Below are 15658 nucleotides of genomic sequence, written 5' to 3' on the forward strand. Positions count from 1 at the left end.
GTAGGAGCTACTACAACTGCACTGTTTAGACCATTGATATGATTGTTTCGTGTAACCGGCCAACTGGTAAGATTCTTATATTGTTGTTGATGTAATAAATTTTCAAGCTTTTTTATTCTCGATTTTAAACCTTCCACTAAATTTAAATCTATATCAACTTCTTCTTCTTCTTCTTCTTGCTGTTGTTCTACTTCTAGTTCTAGTTCTTGTCCTTGTTCTTGATCTTGTCCTTGTTTTAGTTTTTGTTTTTGACCTTCGCGTTCTTCAGCTAATGATGTATATTTTCCTATTGAAGTAACGACCTTAATGATAGTTTTCATAGCTTTAGTTGAGTCTTTTAAATCATTTAAATTCTTGTTTAATAATTCAATTGAATTCTTAGACACAGGGGATGTTTGCAATATTGAGATATAGTTTTCAATATCTTCTCTACCAATGATGACATCATCCAAAATTTTAAACGATAATGAAGAATTAGATCTATTATTACCAATCAATGTAATGTCAAAATTTGGTAGATTTGAATTACTTACTTCAGGGTTAGCATTCAATAACGGTAAAACACTTGCGAATCTTTTCATCCAAAGCTTTCTAAATAACTTTTCATGATCTATAATTGTTGTAACTTGTTCAGATACATTAGTCACTACACCTCTGGTAAAGTGATCATACCATTCATATTGACGTCTTTTTTCAATTAAGATAAATCCGAAAAGTAAGGGTAAATCAATCGTTAATGCTAGATAATCCTCATACTTCTTAATAGTTTGAATAGTTTCATAGGATAACTTCAGCTGTTTGGAATTTGTATTGGTTGTTGGCCTCGAAGTCTCAGAAGTTGAAGGACTAGCCTTGGTTAAGACTGATAAATTTTGTTTAACGGGGACTAAATTCATTTGTAAATTAGCTATTTTATTAAACACTCTTAAACTTTCATTGATTAATTTGCGTTTAAACTCTTTTAATGCATTATAATGATTAAATAAATCAACTGAATCCTTATAAACCTTTGGACAATAGTTATTTTTATGTAAATTATAAATTTCAAATAAATCAGTATCAGAAGTTGATAATTTATCATAATCATTGATTACCAACTGTACGGTTGCTTTGATAGCTTGAGTGATATTTGATAAATTAACATCTTTAAACTCATTAATAGATTGATTTCTTAATGATTCAATTTGTTTATCGACATTTAATTTCTCTTCTCCAATTACATTCATAGTCTGTCTCATTGAATTGAATTCATTAATCACCAATGGTAAATATTGTTCAATATATTTTGATCGTGATAATAATTGATCATGATTTAATAATTCAATCAAGCTGATTGACTTATTTTTTATCTTAATATGAGGAAATTTCGATAATTTATTATAATGTTCATTCCAGGATTTATGTAAGGTTTTCATATGAGTTAATTTTATATAATTGAAATATTTATTAAAATCCTTTTCCACATCATTGATGAAATTAGTAGCGAATTGAAACATAGTATTTAAAGACTTGAAAATGACATTAATCTGATAAATCAAATCTTTAGAATATTGGCCTAAGTTAAGACAATGACGTAGTAATTGTTGAGCCCAACCTTGGTTTTGCTTTAAACTATTAGTTATCTGCTGTATGTTCTTGGAATCAGTATCAGACATGGTGGATAAGATGGATACTTGAGGATGACTGGTTATATTGCCATCATTAGCATCAGTATAATTATTTAAAAGTCTAGCATCAACAGAATTGGCAAATAGTCTTTTGTCAAACACATAGATATCAATTAACTCATTGATTAGATTGAAATTCAATTTGATCCCAAATGATGTTAATAAAAAGATATTATCAACATTTTCAAACAAGAATGATTGCAGTAAGAATCGTTTAAATTCCTTTAAATCATGAGACCTAATGGGCTTAGGGATCTTAATTGAATTCCCGTTATGAGCATTATATATGATCAAGTAAGATATGTCTGACATGACTAGCAATCATTTAAATGAGTGACAACTTATGTGAAGTATTGAATGATGCTATGGATGAATCTGGGTAAATACTTATCTCAGGTTTGATAAGGGGGGGCAAGAGAGGCAACAACGGAATAGGATAAAATTAGCAAATCGCAAATGGTAAATGACTAAGATTGTTCAGCTGTGGTTAATCTAAATCTAAGATAGATCAACTGGATCTGAACACAATGAAGTTAACTTGTTGATGATGATAAACAGAATGAAGTTGAAGGGATGACTCTCTAATTTTAGAATGGCTGTATCTGATTTTTTTGGCTGCCTTTTTTTTGTAAGCGTTGTCAGACGACTGTTGTAAATAGGGCAACTACAGCAAGATATCCCAGCAAATGACAATACGGAGTTGTATGGACGATTGGATCGATCAAATATACTGTCAAGATAGATATATCAATCGATTATTGATGGATTTGGATGATATCAGTATGATAATGGGTTGTGTAGATGGGGGAGATATGGGTTTAAAGTGTGGTTCTGTTGTTTGGCTGTTTTATTCCTGTATATAGTTGCGTTTGCTATATACAGGAAACGGCCCTCCTCCCAAAAAAATTGAAATGAGAGAAAACCTGAAAGAATGGAAGGATAAGCATACATTCATTTAAACCAATTAACATTGCTTTTAATCAATATCAATAACAATGTTGGATAGTGTTTCATTAGAAGTGATATCGCGTTTCAAACAGGCGATTCTTACTGCCAAATCAATCTCAAATGATAATGCTGAGATTTCATCTGGTAATCGTGGTAATAAATTATATCAACCATCTTCAAATGCCTTAGAATCATTAACCTCTAAAATAGTTGAATATGATGGGGCTAATCATCTTGTTATGACGAATGAAAGTATAGAGAAAAGTAACTTGAATAATAAACGGAGATGGCATGATTTCTACGGACAATCAATTAATAATATTGATAATGATGTCGAAGTTGATGATAACAATGATGAAGATGAAGATGATTATGATGAAAATAATAACAACAATGATAATAATGAAAATAATGAAGAATATGAGGTTACAGCAGCAGATGATGAAATAGATGATGATTTAGATGATCATCCTTTGAAAAAGATAAAACTTGCTGAAATTTTGGCACCTTTAAATCATCCATCAGAAGTTGTATCTCATCCTTCCATACTGAAAACTTATAAGTCTCCTATATTCAATAAATTAGCTAGTGAATTGATTGAATTGATTGAGGTTGAACAAACCAACTTGAACTGGTTGAATAAATTATTACAAGTTTTGAATGGTGAAGATTGGTTTTATCTTTTAGAAGAAAACTTGGGTTTAGAAGATTATGATCATGGATTGAATGATGAAAGAGTTCCATCTACATCAGCAGTTAATACTATTTCAACTATTGAATCAAATGAAAGAGGTGAATCCAAGCTGAAAGAAGATGAACCATCAAGCAGCACTGCTGTTATAACAGTTGCTACTGAAGAACCAACGGAAGCAGCAGAGACTCCAGTTAAAGCAGAAAAGGAACCCCAATCGGCTGATGATGTCGACCCTTTCTTTGCTTTGCCTCAAACTTTAAGAAAATATGAACAATATCAATTATCAATGAATAATGAAGATCAACAAAATGAAAATGGTAATGATCAAGAATCAAATTTAAAGCAAGATTTAATTAATTACTTACAAGTCAGCATTCAAAGACAACAAGAATATATTAAGAATTTAAGTCAATTAAGAAATGGTATAGTAAGAGCTGATAGATTAAAGAAAGATATCTATAAATGGGGTAAGGAAATGCATGATAGAAGAAGTAGTTGATTAATTTTTTTTCTAGACCATATGTATAATGTATTATTATTATTATTCTCTCTCATTAATAAAAGTTAAACTATATATTTGAAACTTTATAATTAATATTTATTACTTGAACTATATAAACATATGTAATCTAAGTACACATCTACTCATCTTCATCGAATTTTGGAGCTAAGTAGAATCTTAAATAACCACCAACATCTAATTTATATTCGAATAAAGCTGGAGTCTTATCAGCTAATTTAATAGTAATGGTACCTGATAAAGAAGTAGCTTTAATAATATCACTAAGATATTTTAAACCAAAAGTTAAATCAACTGGATTATCTAAATGAACATTAACACTTTCATCTGGTTTATCCATATCAGTGTAAGGTTTTAAAACCACTGAACCTGAACCTGATTCACCTTCAGAACTGAATTTAACAGAATCCTTAGTAACTATAATATTTAATGATTCACTTAAATTTTTCAAATCTCTAACAATTTTAGCAAATTCAGAAGATGGCATCGTTATAACAGTATCATATTCCATATCATCAATTTTAAGGAATTCAGAATCAATGTTCATTAATTTTAAGGAATATTCACTAACTCTTTCTTTCTTTTTATCTTCAAAAATAGTCATAACATTATCTGGACTATCTTCAGCTAAGATAGTTAAATAATCTTCATTATTACCACATTTTATAATTTTGGAGAAACTATCTAAATCAATACCTAAAGTGATATCTCTGTCGCATCTATATTCACTGAAGGCAGTTTGTCCAACCAATAATGACACTAATAACACTCTTGAATCATCAACGGCTTGGACAGTAATTCCATGTTCAGTACAATTGAAATTACATAATTTAACACAATCCTTTATAGAATCAACAATCTTCTTTAATAAAGTGGCTTCGTCGAATTTACCTTCAAGCATGGTGAGTAGTAGTTTATCTGTATATGTATATGTATTTATCAATTGATGAAAACAAGAAAGAAAAGAAAAGAAAAGAAAAGAAGTAAACAGTTCTTGAAACTTCAGTGAAAGATCATAAATTTTCAAATGTGTTGGTGGTAGTGGTGGGTACGCGTCCATATTAATTTTTGTGCCCGTAATTTAAAAATACGCGTTATAAACAGAATATCAATAACAGTACCACAAACAGTAATTTCATATCAAGTAGTGTCTCTAAGGAAGTTTAAGACGTTGGTAAGACGTGTATGTGTATGATATGAGATTTAGATTGAGTTTGATAGTTGTGAATAATTGTTCAACTAAACTACAACTTGATATCATCCGCTCTATCCATCTATCTCGTCTGTAGAATAAAAGCAAACTTGGAAACATTACTACTACGGTAGTTGCTAACAACAATAAAAAGCATTGATATCTACAATTTGATGTTTCTTCATAAAGCTAACCTGTAATTATCAATTTCAATCGATTTATAGTATTATCAAGAGTATGTTATCTGTTGAAGATGCAAAAAAAAAATTAGCAAAAAAAAGAAAAGCTCCGCGACGGGGAATTGAACCCCGGTCTACCATGCGACAAACGGTAATTCTAGCCACTAAACTATCACGGATGATTTGTTGAAATGCTAGGACTCGACAGTCGTCAGGCATATAAGAGTCACGAGCTTTAATCATGTGATAAGATTTTCTAAGTTGTGAAATACGAATGGTTGTTAAACCACTTTGGTTTTAAGGATTAAAGTTGGAGAAAATATAATTGTAACTAAGTTGGTCATTCATTTCTAAAAATGAAAAGAGGAGTAATCCAAAAGTCATTGTTCTTGGAAAAGTATATAAAGAACTAAATATCCCTTGAAAAGGTTTCATAAGAAGAAGTTTTTAGAACGAACGTTTTTACTGTTTTTATATCATATAATTACTTTTAATTATTTTGAATATATTGTAACAAGATAGTGAACACTATAAATTGTAATCAATCGTAAGGCTGACTTTATTCTACCACAAATTATTATTTGCAACCTATACACCACTAGTATCTCCACATCCCAAGTCAGAAGCCTTGCATTGGTGCGATTTCTGTGGAATCTTCTTGTAGCCTTAAAGTAATTATCTAATCTCATTTCAATGTCTTCATCCAGGGAAACAACACCACCTTCCACCGAACGTCCTGTCTTTAGGACTGTTCCAAATGAATCAAGGACTGAAACTGTTGCTGCTCTTGATACACCAATTGCTTCTTCTTCTTCCAATCCTGTTCTTAGTCATCCAAATACTAATACAAATGACACAACAACGGTTAATGCTAATAATACTGTCACTGAAACTGGTAATGGTAATGGTAATTCAAATTCTCGTCCACACTTTAACAGAGAACAGTTTTACAAACGTAACGAAAACATGTATCAACTGGAGAAATTTGATGGAAAGAAACCAATTGAAGTTATGGCAGTTTATGATCGTTTGGAAGATCAACTTATGGCTTTAGCTAAACATAGTTCTTATGATCTTAGACCGGAAGATGTCGGTGAGTTGGCCAGAGATCTATTTGATCCAAAGGAAGCAGGAGCTTGGTTGAGAATGGTTTGTAAGGAATTGAGAAGAAATCAGTTCACTGGAGTTCCCTTAGTTCAAGAATTCTTGAGAAGGTTCAAAAAGCTTTATTACCAACGGGGAAATCCAGAAGTTTTGGAAAAGCTCAGAAAAACCACTCAAACTCAATCACTTCAGTTATATATTGCTAAAATGGTTGATATTTTTTATTGTTTTGATAAGGCTGATCAAGACGTTTATTGGAAGCCATTTTTAGATATTGTTCGTTCTAATATGAGGGGACAGTATAGTAATGTATACGGAGGTTCGTATTTTGATAAGATTAAAACATTGGACGATCTTCAAAACTTGGAACCTTTACAGGGTGAAGATTTCAAGATGAATAATCGTGGAAACTTTAAAAGGAAAAATGAAGATAACCATAACAATGGAAATAATTCTGGAAAGTTCAAGAAACACAAGGGGAATAATCATAACAATAATTACCAAAATTCCAGATCAAATAATAATAAATCCAAGCAGGTATGTTCCTATTGCAAGAAGAAGGGACATACCATCGATAATTGTTATACTCTTCAAAGAAAGAAAGATAAAGATAATAATAATTCCAATTCCAATCATAATAATCGTAATAATAGTAACAACAACCGGAGAGATAACAGCAATCGTTCATCCTAACAACAACGCCTTTCCATTCTTTCCAACGATCCTAATACTACTAATTTAATAAAGGTCCCATTCACTTTGGCGGATAACAGCGAGAGGTACACTGCTATCTTAGATAGTGGTGCAACATCTAATTTCATTCATAGTATATACATCCCCTTAAATAAAACAATAAATAAAATTGATCCAGTGTTTTTACAAATGGGAAATGGTGATAGACCAATTGAGTTGACACAAAGTGTAGTATTAACTTGGAAGGAAACTGGGAAGGAATTGAAATTTTTCGTTTGCGATTCTCTTGTTTATGGAATTATACTTGGAAAGGAAATTTGTGAAATGTATCTTAAGTTACCACCGCAATTAGATATTTTTAATCTGGGAAACGTATCTCGGATATCTGAGGATTCCACTACTTCGAATACTATTAATCAAGAAACGGTAGAACAAATAGTGCTTTTGGAAGTGAAAGATAATGTAACTGAAGGAAAGATTGTAACTAATGATTCTAGGGAAGAATCTCAAACACTATTGAAAGTACCGGTAAGGTTTATTCAAGATCCGTATCTTACTTCCGAAGCGATTCAAGATTACAATTCGGCTGATCCATATACTGCAGATGTAAACAAAATCTTAGAAGATTATAAGATGGTCGTACTGACGCAGCCTCCATTACAAACAGCCAAGCAACTGAATTATTATCATAATATTGAATTAATACCTGGAGCTCAGTTGCCAAAATTACATCCATATCGACCACCAATTCATCTTAGGCCTGAATTTGATAGACAAATTAATGAATTGTTAGAAAGAGGATTCATCAGGAAAAGTCACTCTAACGTTAGCAGTCCTGGTTTCTTAGTAGATAAAGCTATGAATCAGAAAAGGTTGGTAGTTGATTATAGGAAATTGAATTTAGTCACTAGGAGGGACAACTATCCGATACCCAATATTGAGGATGAGTTGAACCTTATAGCCCATTCAAGTTTCTTCTCGAAGCTTGATTTGTTTAGTGGCTACCACCAAATTCCAGTAGCTGAGCAGGATCGTTATAAAACTGCATTTGTAACGTATAACGGTCTATTCGAGTGGAATGTCATGCCATTCGGATTGACCAATGCTCCAGCTACTTTTCAACGTTATATGAATAATATATTGTCTCCGTATATTGGGAAAATATGCTTGGTATATATTGATGACATATTAATTTTCAGTCCTACTGCTAAGAAACATAATGAACACGTCAGATTGATACTTGATAAATTAAAGGAATATAGGTTGGTTGCTAAGCGTCTGAAATGTGAATTTTTTAAACATAGTATACAATTTCTTGGTCATACGATCAATGCATCTGGAATTCATACTTCTAAAGACAAAGTAGAAGCAGTCCAAAATTGGCCAGATATCACTACACCCAAAAAGGCATCACTGTTTTTGGGCTTTGTAGGATATTATAGAAGGTTTATTAAAGCATATTCTGTTATAGCTAAACCTTTATATGACTATTCAAATGGTAAGGCAGATTGGGGCACTGAACAAGATGAAAGTTTTAAAACATTGAAGTTAAAATTGAAAGAAGCTCCGATATTAATAAGTCCCTTACCCAATCGTGTATATATTGTTACTACTGACGCGAGTCAATCAGCTATTGGTGCGACTATTGAAGCAGCTGGGGAAACCACAAATAAGCCAGTGGGCGTAGTAGCATATTATTCAGCAAGTTTACAAGGTGCAGAATTAAATTATACTGTCAGGGAGAAAGAATTTTTGGCAATAATCAAAACCCTTAAGAAGTTTAGACATATTCTACTTGGTCGACAACTTCTAATAAGAACAGATCATCAGTCACTTCAGTTCTTATTAAGGGAAAAGAAACAACCTATCGGGAGGATTGCCAGGTGGCTTTCCTTCCTTGCCGAATTTAACTTCCTGATAGAGTATATCAAGGGGGAACATAATCGTGCTGATGCTCTAAGTCGTTTACCTGAAGAACAATTTAATTCATTATCTGTTATAGATAAAAATCATTATCAACACTATCTTAGGAAGGCATCATTAGAAGCACAACAATGTAACATTATAGTTACCTTTGAAAATATTCTTGATCCAGAATTTTATAATAATGTTAAAGCGGCTTATAAAGATGATCCTTACTTTGCAGAATTGTTCGAAACACTTAAGTTAGAACAACAACCTAATAAATTAATTCGTCATCATGCCACTAATTTTACTTATAAAGATGGATTTTTATATCTCATTAACATTAATAATTTTGATAATTATGAAGAAAGGTTGTGTATACCTACTGTCAAACTCCAAAAGATGCTAATTCACAAACACCATACCTCTCCATATCTAGAGCACCCAGGTGTTTTAGTCACTTATATGGAGATGGCTCGTTATTTCTTCTGGAATAATATGAAGGAGACAATTGACAGGTATGTTAAAGCTTGTATAGAATGTCAAGTTTCTAAACATTCAACTCAATTAGCCAACGGTCTTTTACATCCCTTACCCATTCCAGACGGCCGTTGGGAACACTTAACAATGGACTTTGTAACAGGTATACCTACCACAAGTGAAGGCCATAACATGATTTTGGTGGTGGTAGATAGGTTAACAAAGCGTGCTCATTTTATACCTTGCACGAAAAATGATAATGGTCAAACCTTAGCCAGGAGGTTCATTGATAACATCATCAAGTTACATGGTGTACCTAAAACTATTACCTGTGATAAAGATGTAAGATATAAGGGTTTCTGGTCTGATTTCTTAAGGTTATGTAAAGTAAGACTTCAGCTCCTGACTCCGTTCCATCCCCAAACGGATGGCCAAACGGAGAGGACGAACCAAACCCTAAATCAAATGTTAAGAACTTCCACTATACAATTGAGGAATGAAGCTGATGCGTATAAGTTAATGCGTACACTTTTGTTAAATGCTAGTGACTATGGAAAGGAGTGGGATATGAGACTCAGCAGTCTCGAGTTTGCTTATAACAATAGGTTCAATTCCGCCATAGGTCAAACTCCATTTGAAGCAGATCTTGGATGGAATCCAACGCCACCGTATTTGTCACTACCTCATTATGATGAACCTTTCGCATTAACTCCTTATAGATACGCAAGTGCTGATGATCTTGTAATTAAATTAAAAGCAACTCAATTACAACTTCAAGATAAAATTTTGGATAATGCTGCAATAATGGAAAAATATACCAATCTTAAACGTCGTGAATTTACAGTCAAAGTTGGAGACTTCGTTCTCGTAAAACGTGAAGCGCACTCTTATGCTGGTCCATATCGAAAAATGAAACCTCTATATTTTGGTCCTTATAAGGTGATTGAAGTACCGCATGAAAACACAGCTATACTCGACATGCAACAGGATGGAGAGTTACATGCTACTCATAATGTTAAAAATCTAAGACTTTGGCAACCAGATGAAGATTTTAAGATGTACACTAAACAACCACCAAAGACCATTAGGGGATTAGTACCAAGAGTGCAGGAAATAGTTCAAATTGAAGATATTAATACTGAGACTGATAAAATAGCGTTAAGTTTTATTGATTGTCTTCCAATGCATGTGGGAGAATATTCCTTTTCAGCATATAAGGTTGATATTCCAAAGCCTGTTCAAGAAAGGCTAATGATTCAATTTATTGATAAGTTTCAAGCTAGATTTATTGACACCAAATGGTTAGAAGTATTACCTGTTAGTCAATACCCAAAAGGTTTTTCAAAAGTCAACGGAATGATTACCTTTACCCCTGAACTAGCTGAAGACACATCAATTGTCTATCACGATTAAGTATTTCGTTAACGTTAACATTTAGTATACTAACTTTTAAATATAGGATCCTATCATATCAAATTATGACTAGTCAATTCATTCATTAATCGATTAATTAATTCATTCATTTATAGTTTAAACTTTTATTTTCAAGCTTGCTTTTGTTGGAGAACATGGTTTCTTCCTTTATATTTAAGAATTGTGTCTTAAATCTGGTAGTTATTTTAGTGGGTATACTTCAGTAAGTTTCGTCTTGCTTTTTATATTTTGAAAATCATGTTTATATTCTTATGATTTATGAGTGAGTCCCACACTACCTTTTGGTGCTACCAAGAGGTGTACATAAAGTATTTTTTCTACCATACTATACTTAAATTTTTGTGAAAATTTTGTTGTTCTTTGCTGTACCATGCTTTCTTTTAAAGGAAGTTCATGGGACGAACTTCTATGGAACCGGGGATAATGCTAGGACTCGACAGTCGTCAGGCATATAAGAGTCACGAGCTTTAATCATGTGATAAGATTTTCTAAGTTGTGAAATACGAATGGTTGTTAAACCACTTTGGTTTTAAGGATTAAAGTTGGAGAAAATATAATTGTAACTAAGTTGGTCATTCATTTCTAAAAATGAAAAGAGGAGTAATCCAAAAGTCATTGTTCTTGGAAAAGTATATAAAGAACTAAATATCCCTTGAAAAGGTTTCATAAGAAGAAGTTTTTAGAACGAACGTTTTTACTGTTTTTATATCATATAATTACTTTTAATTATTTTGAATATATTGTAACAAGATAGTGAACACTATAAATTGTAATCAATCGTAAGGCTGACTTTATTCTACCACAAATTATTATTTGCAACCTATACACCACTAGTATCTCCACATCCCAAGTCAGAAGCCTTGCATGAAAAAAAAATTGAAATATTCCTCATAAACTCATTCTATCACATGATGTTTGGTCATGTGACTGAAATTTTGATAACCCATTTACGTCGTCTAAATTGGTGACCTTTCACAACCATATAAGAACTAGACAGCATAGCTATATCTGTTGGATTGTATGATATCGTTTTAGGTATGAAATCTTGGATTTTCATTTGTTGGTCATGTATTATTATGAAAGATTGTAGCGAGACTACCGTATTAAGTCTTGAATAATATGACGAGATTATCTATTGAAACCAAAATCACTTCACTTTTATTATAATTCAATTTTAATTCCATTACAATGAGTGGGTAAAAACCGTGATGTTCCTAGAGATTCATATGAGTTTTATACTCTGTATAACTACGAAGGGTTTGTCCTCGGCAGTTATATTAGCCTTTTTAAACATAAATATATTAACTTTTTAATCCAAGCTTAAAACAAAACGTTACAAGGAAACAATTACTGCAAATCAGTTCCTTTTATTTAATAAATTTGGCTTGATGAATAAGTATCTCTTACTCTTGCCAAGTCATGATAATTAACAACTAACTCAGTAATAAATTCCGTTACTATAATCTTAAAATTATAAAAACGATTTTCGTTCCTTGTTCATGACGACAAACGGCCACGATCATAACCAACAATGGTTATGTAGAATGTTGTTACAAAAAAATTTTTTGAAATTCGATGTAACTTTTTAAAAATTCAATACGTAATTGACAACCTGATAAGATAAACATTTATAAATATAAAATCTTCCAAGCATAAAAAAAGTATATCTCTGTTAAACATGTATGAACCATATTACATTTATAATAATATAAATGGGCGGCGCCATGAGTCGTGAAACATAGGTTTGTTGCCATGAACTATGTTTGTGTGAGTAGATTATGATCCAATTCAATTAAAATAAATAAATAAAAATAACAGGAGTTCCGTGAACTTTAACCTGTATCCTTTTTACTAGTTTTGGAAAAGGTTCATCAATCTACTTTGTGTGCTTGATCAAGAAAGATTTGCTATGGCAACAACAACAATAATCATATGTGATCCTTTTTGGTAGATCGACATGCTCGTCAAACCCGTTAGCCAACAATTGTAGATCGTATCCAACCTCTTGGCTTAATCATCGTTTAATATCTTTCCAAATGGGCTAACAAAATATAAATTTGACAGACGTTTAAATGGTTAAATCTTTACATAACATGTTGCAAAACGCAAGGTATGTTACTTACTTCATGCATCGAATTTTCTTTTTTCTTTTGCTGGCTTCTTTTGCTTGATGTGTGTGAAACTGCCTGGAATGCATAGTTTGATAGTTGGGGTTAATCGATTACCTGCTAATCTTGCTCTAAACTTAAATTTTTGAAATTTATTCCATGCATAATCAATTTGAAACTAAATTATGTAATTGGGTAGTAAATGCTACGTTATGTAAACTTACGTATCTAAATTTGTGTATATGAAAGTAAAAGAATGTGGTAGGAAAAAGATCTAAAAAACAAAATTATTTATATAAAAATACAGCAACGAGATAATATTATTATCTCTGTGATAAAACTTAAAAGCTATAAAGAATTATAGCAAGAATGAAAAGGTTAAGTAAGTAAGTAGCAAACAAAAATTAAAAAATCAAGCAAATAAATTTGGACATTAGCAAACATTTAGGAAAAAAAAAAGTACGTCGATAAGCAAAGTTTGGATGTATAAAATAGCTAAGAATGATAGTATGTATGAAGATATAATAATAATAATAATTATAATTTAATAAAATAAGTGGAAAGCAAAATCTTTGTAATATAATACTGGAGCAAAGAATGGAAAATAATGACGTGTAAAAGAATATATCTCTTTTTTATGTATGTATATTGGATGAAGGACTTTTTTGAAACTTTGCTTTTCCATAAGCAAAAAACCTATCAAGTACTGTATTTGATAAATGTAATATTCAAATCCTCTAGTACAGATATGAATGTAATCTTTTAATGTATACATATGAATGCAAAAAGGGAAGCAGGAGAGATGGTGAATAATAATCGAATTTTTAACCTCTAATAAATTTCTATATTCTGTTTAGAGCTTTTAAAGATAGCAAGAAAATAACCTATATTCCTCATTTATCATCCTTCTTCACAACAGCTATATCTTCACCAGTAGTAACTGTAGTAGGGGCAGAAGAAATACTTGGATCAGAAGAATTGGTCAGTGATTGAGCTACACTTTGACCACCATGAGTTGGAATTGGAACTTGCAGTTGTTGAATTTGTGATTGTTGTTGTTGAGGTTGTTGTTGTGGTTGTAATTGATGTTGCTGTATTTGTTGTGGATGACTTTGTGGTGGTAATTGTTGGTATCCATATGCTGAATACACTGGTTGTTGTGAGCCATATGCAGAATAATTATACAGGTAATATTGATTTGGCGCACTAGCAGTTGCGTTAGTAGCTCCATAATATGGTTGTTGATATCCATAAACTTGTTGTTGCTGTTGTTGAGCAATAGCAGCTTGTTGGAACTGTAATTGTTGTTGGTAATTATCAGTGGCACCAGCAGTAGCCGCCGTTGCAGTAGCAGCTTGTTGTGGGGATTTAGTAGCACCTACTACAGCAGTTGCAGTAGCAGGATTAGCAGGTGCAGCTGCTGCGCTTCCATTAAGTTGATTTGAATATTGAGCATATTGTTGTTGTTGACCATATTGTTGATAAAAGTTATTAACATTGGTAGGAACTGAATTAGAAGTTGGCGTTGAGTTAGCTTTGGTAACGGCATGACCACCAGCAGTAGCAGCAGTACCATTACTGTTTGGAACGACTGAATTGGCAGCGACTGAATTACCAGCATTATTAGAAGGAGTTGCACCTGTTTGAATAACACGTTTTATATCACGAACAAACAATGGATATAATAAATCAACAATTCCTTCTCTTTGAGCCATAGCTAAAGCTCTTTCAAAAGGTATCCAAACACCCTTTAAATGCATGGAACCAATTTTAACCACATGCCTTACTTTTTCTGATTTTAAAATACCATCACGACGACCTCTTGTCATTTGAGCAACATTTAATAATTTAGTACCATTAATCATATTATTATCAGCTCGTCTAACCACACTTACATTATTAGCATCAACTTGATAACATAAAGTTTTTTCATCTTCCCACATAGTAGTGGTAACTCTTGGTCTTATATCAGGTGGTTGAAATTGACCAACTGTGGAAGTTGAAGTTGGGTTAAGTGTATCAGGAATTGGAGTAGATTGATTATTAGCAGTGGCACTAACACTATTAGCTGGTGGAACACTTGATGCAGCACTACCATACACATTAGCAGTAGTGTTTGAAGAACTTAATTGATTATAATGTTGAGGTTGAGGTTGAGATAATTGATTTGGGATGGTTTGTTGATACAAAGAATAATTTTGAGGAGCAGCAACATTGGCAGTGGATCCGGCAGCGTAACCATTTTGATATCTATAAGCACCGTATGCTTGATCACTTACTGGATTGGCAGTTTGCAGCTGTTGTTGTTGTTGTTGTTGATATTGTTGTTGTGGTTGTTGTTGAGGTTGCTGAGGTTGTTGTTGTTGTTGTTGTTGCAGTTGTTGTTGTTGTTGAGGTTGTTGTTGTTGGCTTCCAGTGGCAGCTGCTTGTATTGGAAGTTGATTATACATATAATATGATGCATAAGTTTGATTTGGGAATTGTTGTTGGGTTGCAGTAGCATTAACAGCTTGCTGCTGTTGTTGTTGTAAAGATGAATTATAATTTCCGTTCATATTACTATTTGCGGTATATGGTTGATCTGAATAAAAATATTGAGAACTATTAGTAGTAGAAGGGTTTAACAATTGACTGTGATGATGACTCGATTTAAATTCTGAGAGCATTCGTTTTGAAAATAGGGTGGCACACTATAGGGAAATGAGATCAATTATTATGTTTGGTTCCTATTTAT

The 15658-nt window shown here is 32.3% G+C and overlaps 3 protein-coding genes and 1 non-coding gene across 4 annotated transcripts; 1 reads left to right on the plus strand and 3 right to left on the minus strand. All coding sequences in view use genetic code 12, as the record gives it.

Annotated features, from left to right (window-relative positions):
* Positions 1-2662: 2662 nt before the first annotated feature.
* On the plus strand, positions 2663-3808 carry DFJ63DRAFT_334927 (uncharacterized protein; the record flags this gene model as incomplete). The annotated part of the gene is made up of 1 exon (XM_064908127.1): positions 2663-3808. The coding sequence occupies one exon, from the start codon at positions 2663-2665 to the stop codon at positions 3806-3808; it is 1146 nt and encodes a 381-aa protein (XP_064762720.1).
* A 142-nt stretch (positions 3809-3950) lies between these two features.
* POL30 (proliferating cell nuclear antigen) lies at positions 3951-4730 on the minus strand (the record flags this gene model as incomplete). The annotated part of the gene is made up of 1 exon (XM_064905001.1): positions 3951-4730. One exon carries the CDS (start codon positions 4728-4730, stop codon positions 3951-3953), a length of 780 nt encoding a protein of 259 aa, XP_064762721.1.
* Positions 4731-5307: 577 nt separating this feature from the next.
* DFJ63DRAFT_t76 lies at positions 5308-5379 on the minus strand. The gene has a single exon. It is a non-coding gene; the product is annotated as a tRNA-Asp (tRNA).
* An 8438-nt stretch (positions 5380-13817) lies between these two features.
* On the minus strand, positions 13818-15590 carry EFG1 (KilA-N domain-containing central transcriptional regulator EFG1; the record flags this gene model as incomplete). Its single annotated transcript, XM_064906028.1, has 1 exon — positions 13818-15590. One exon carries the CDS (start codon positions 15588-15590, stop codon positions 13818-13820), a length of 1773 nt encoding a protein of 590 aa, XP_064762722.1.
* Positions 15591-15658: the final 68 nt, after the last annotated feature.

This window comes from Scheffersomyces coipomensis (assembly GCF_036884675.1).
Source record: "Scheffersomyces coipomensis strain NRRL Y-17651 chromosome Unknown DFJ63scaffold_3, whole genome shotgun sequence".
Taxonomy (NCBI): Eukaryota; Fungi; Ascomycota; class Pichiomycetes; order Serinales; family Debaryomycetaceae; genus Scheffersomyces; species Scheffersomyces coipomensis.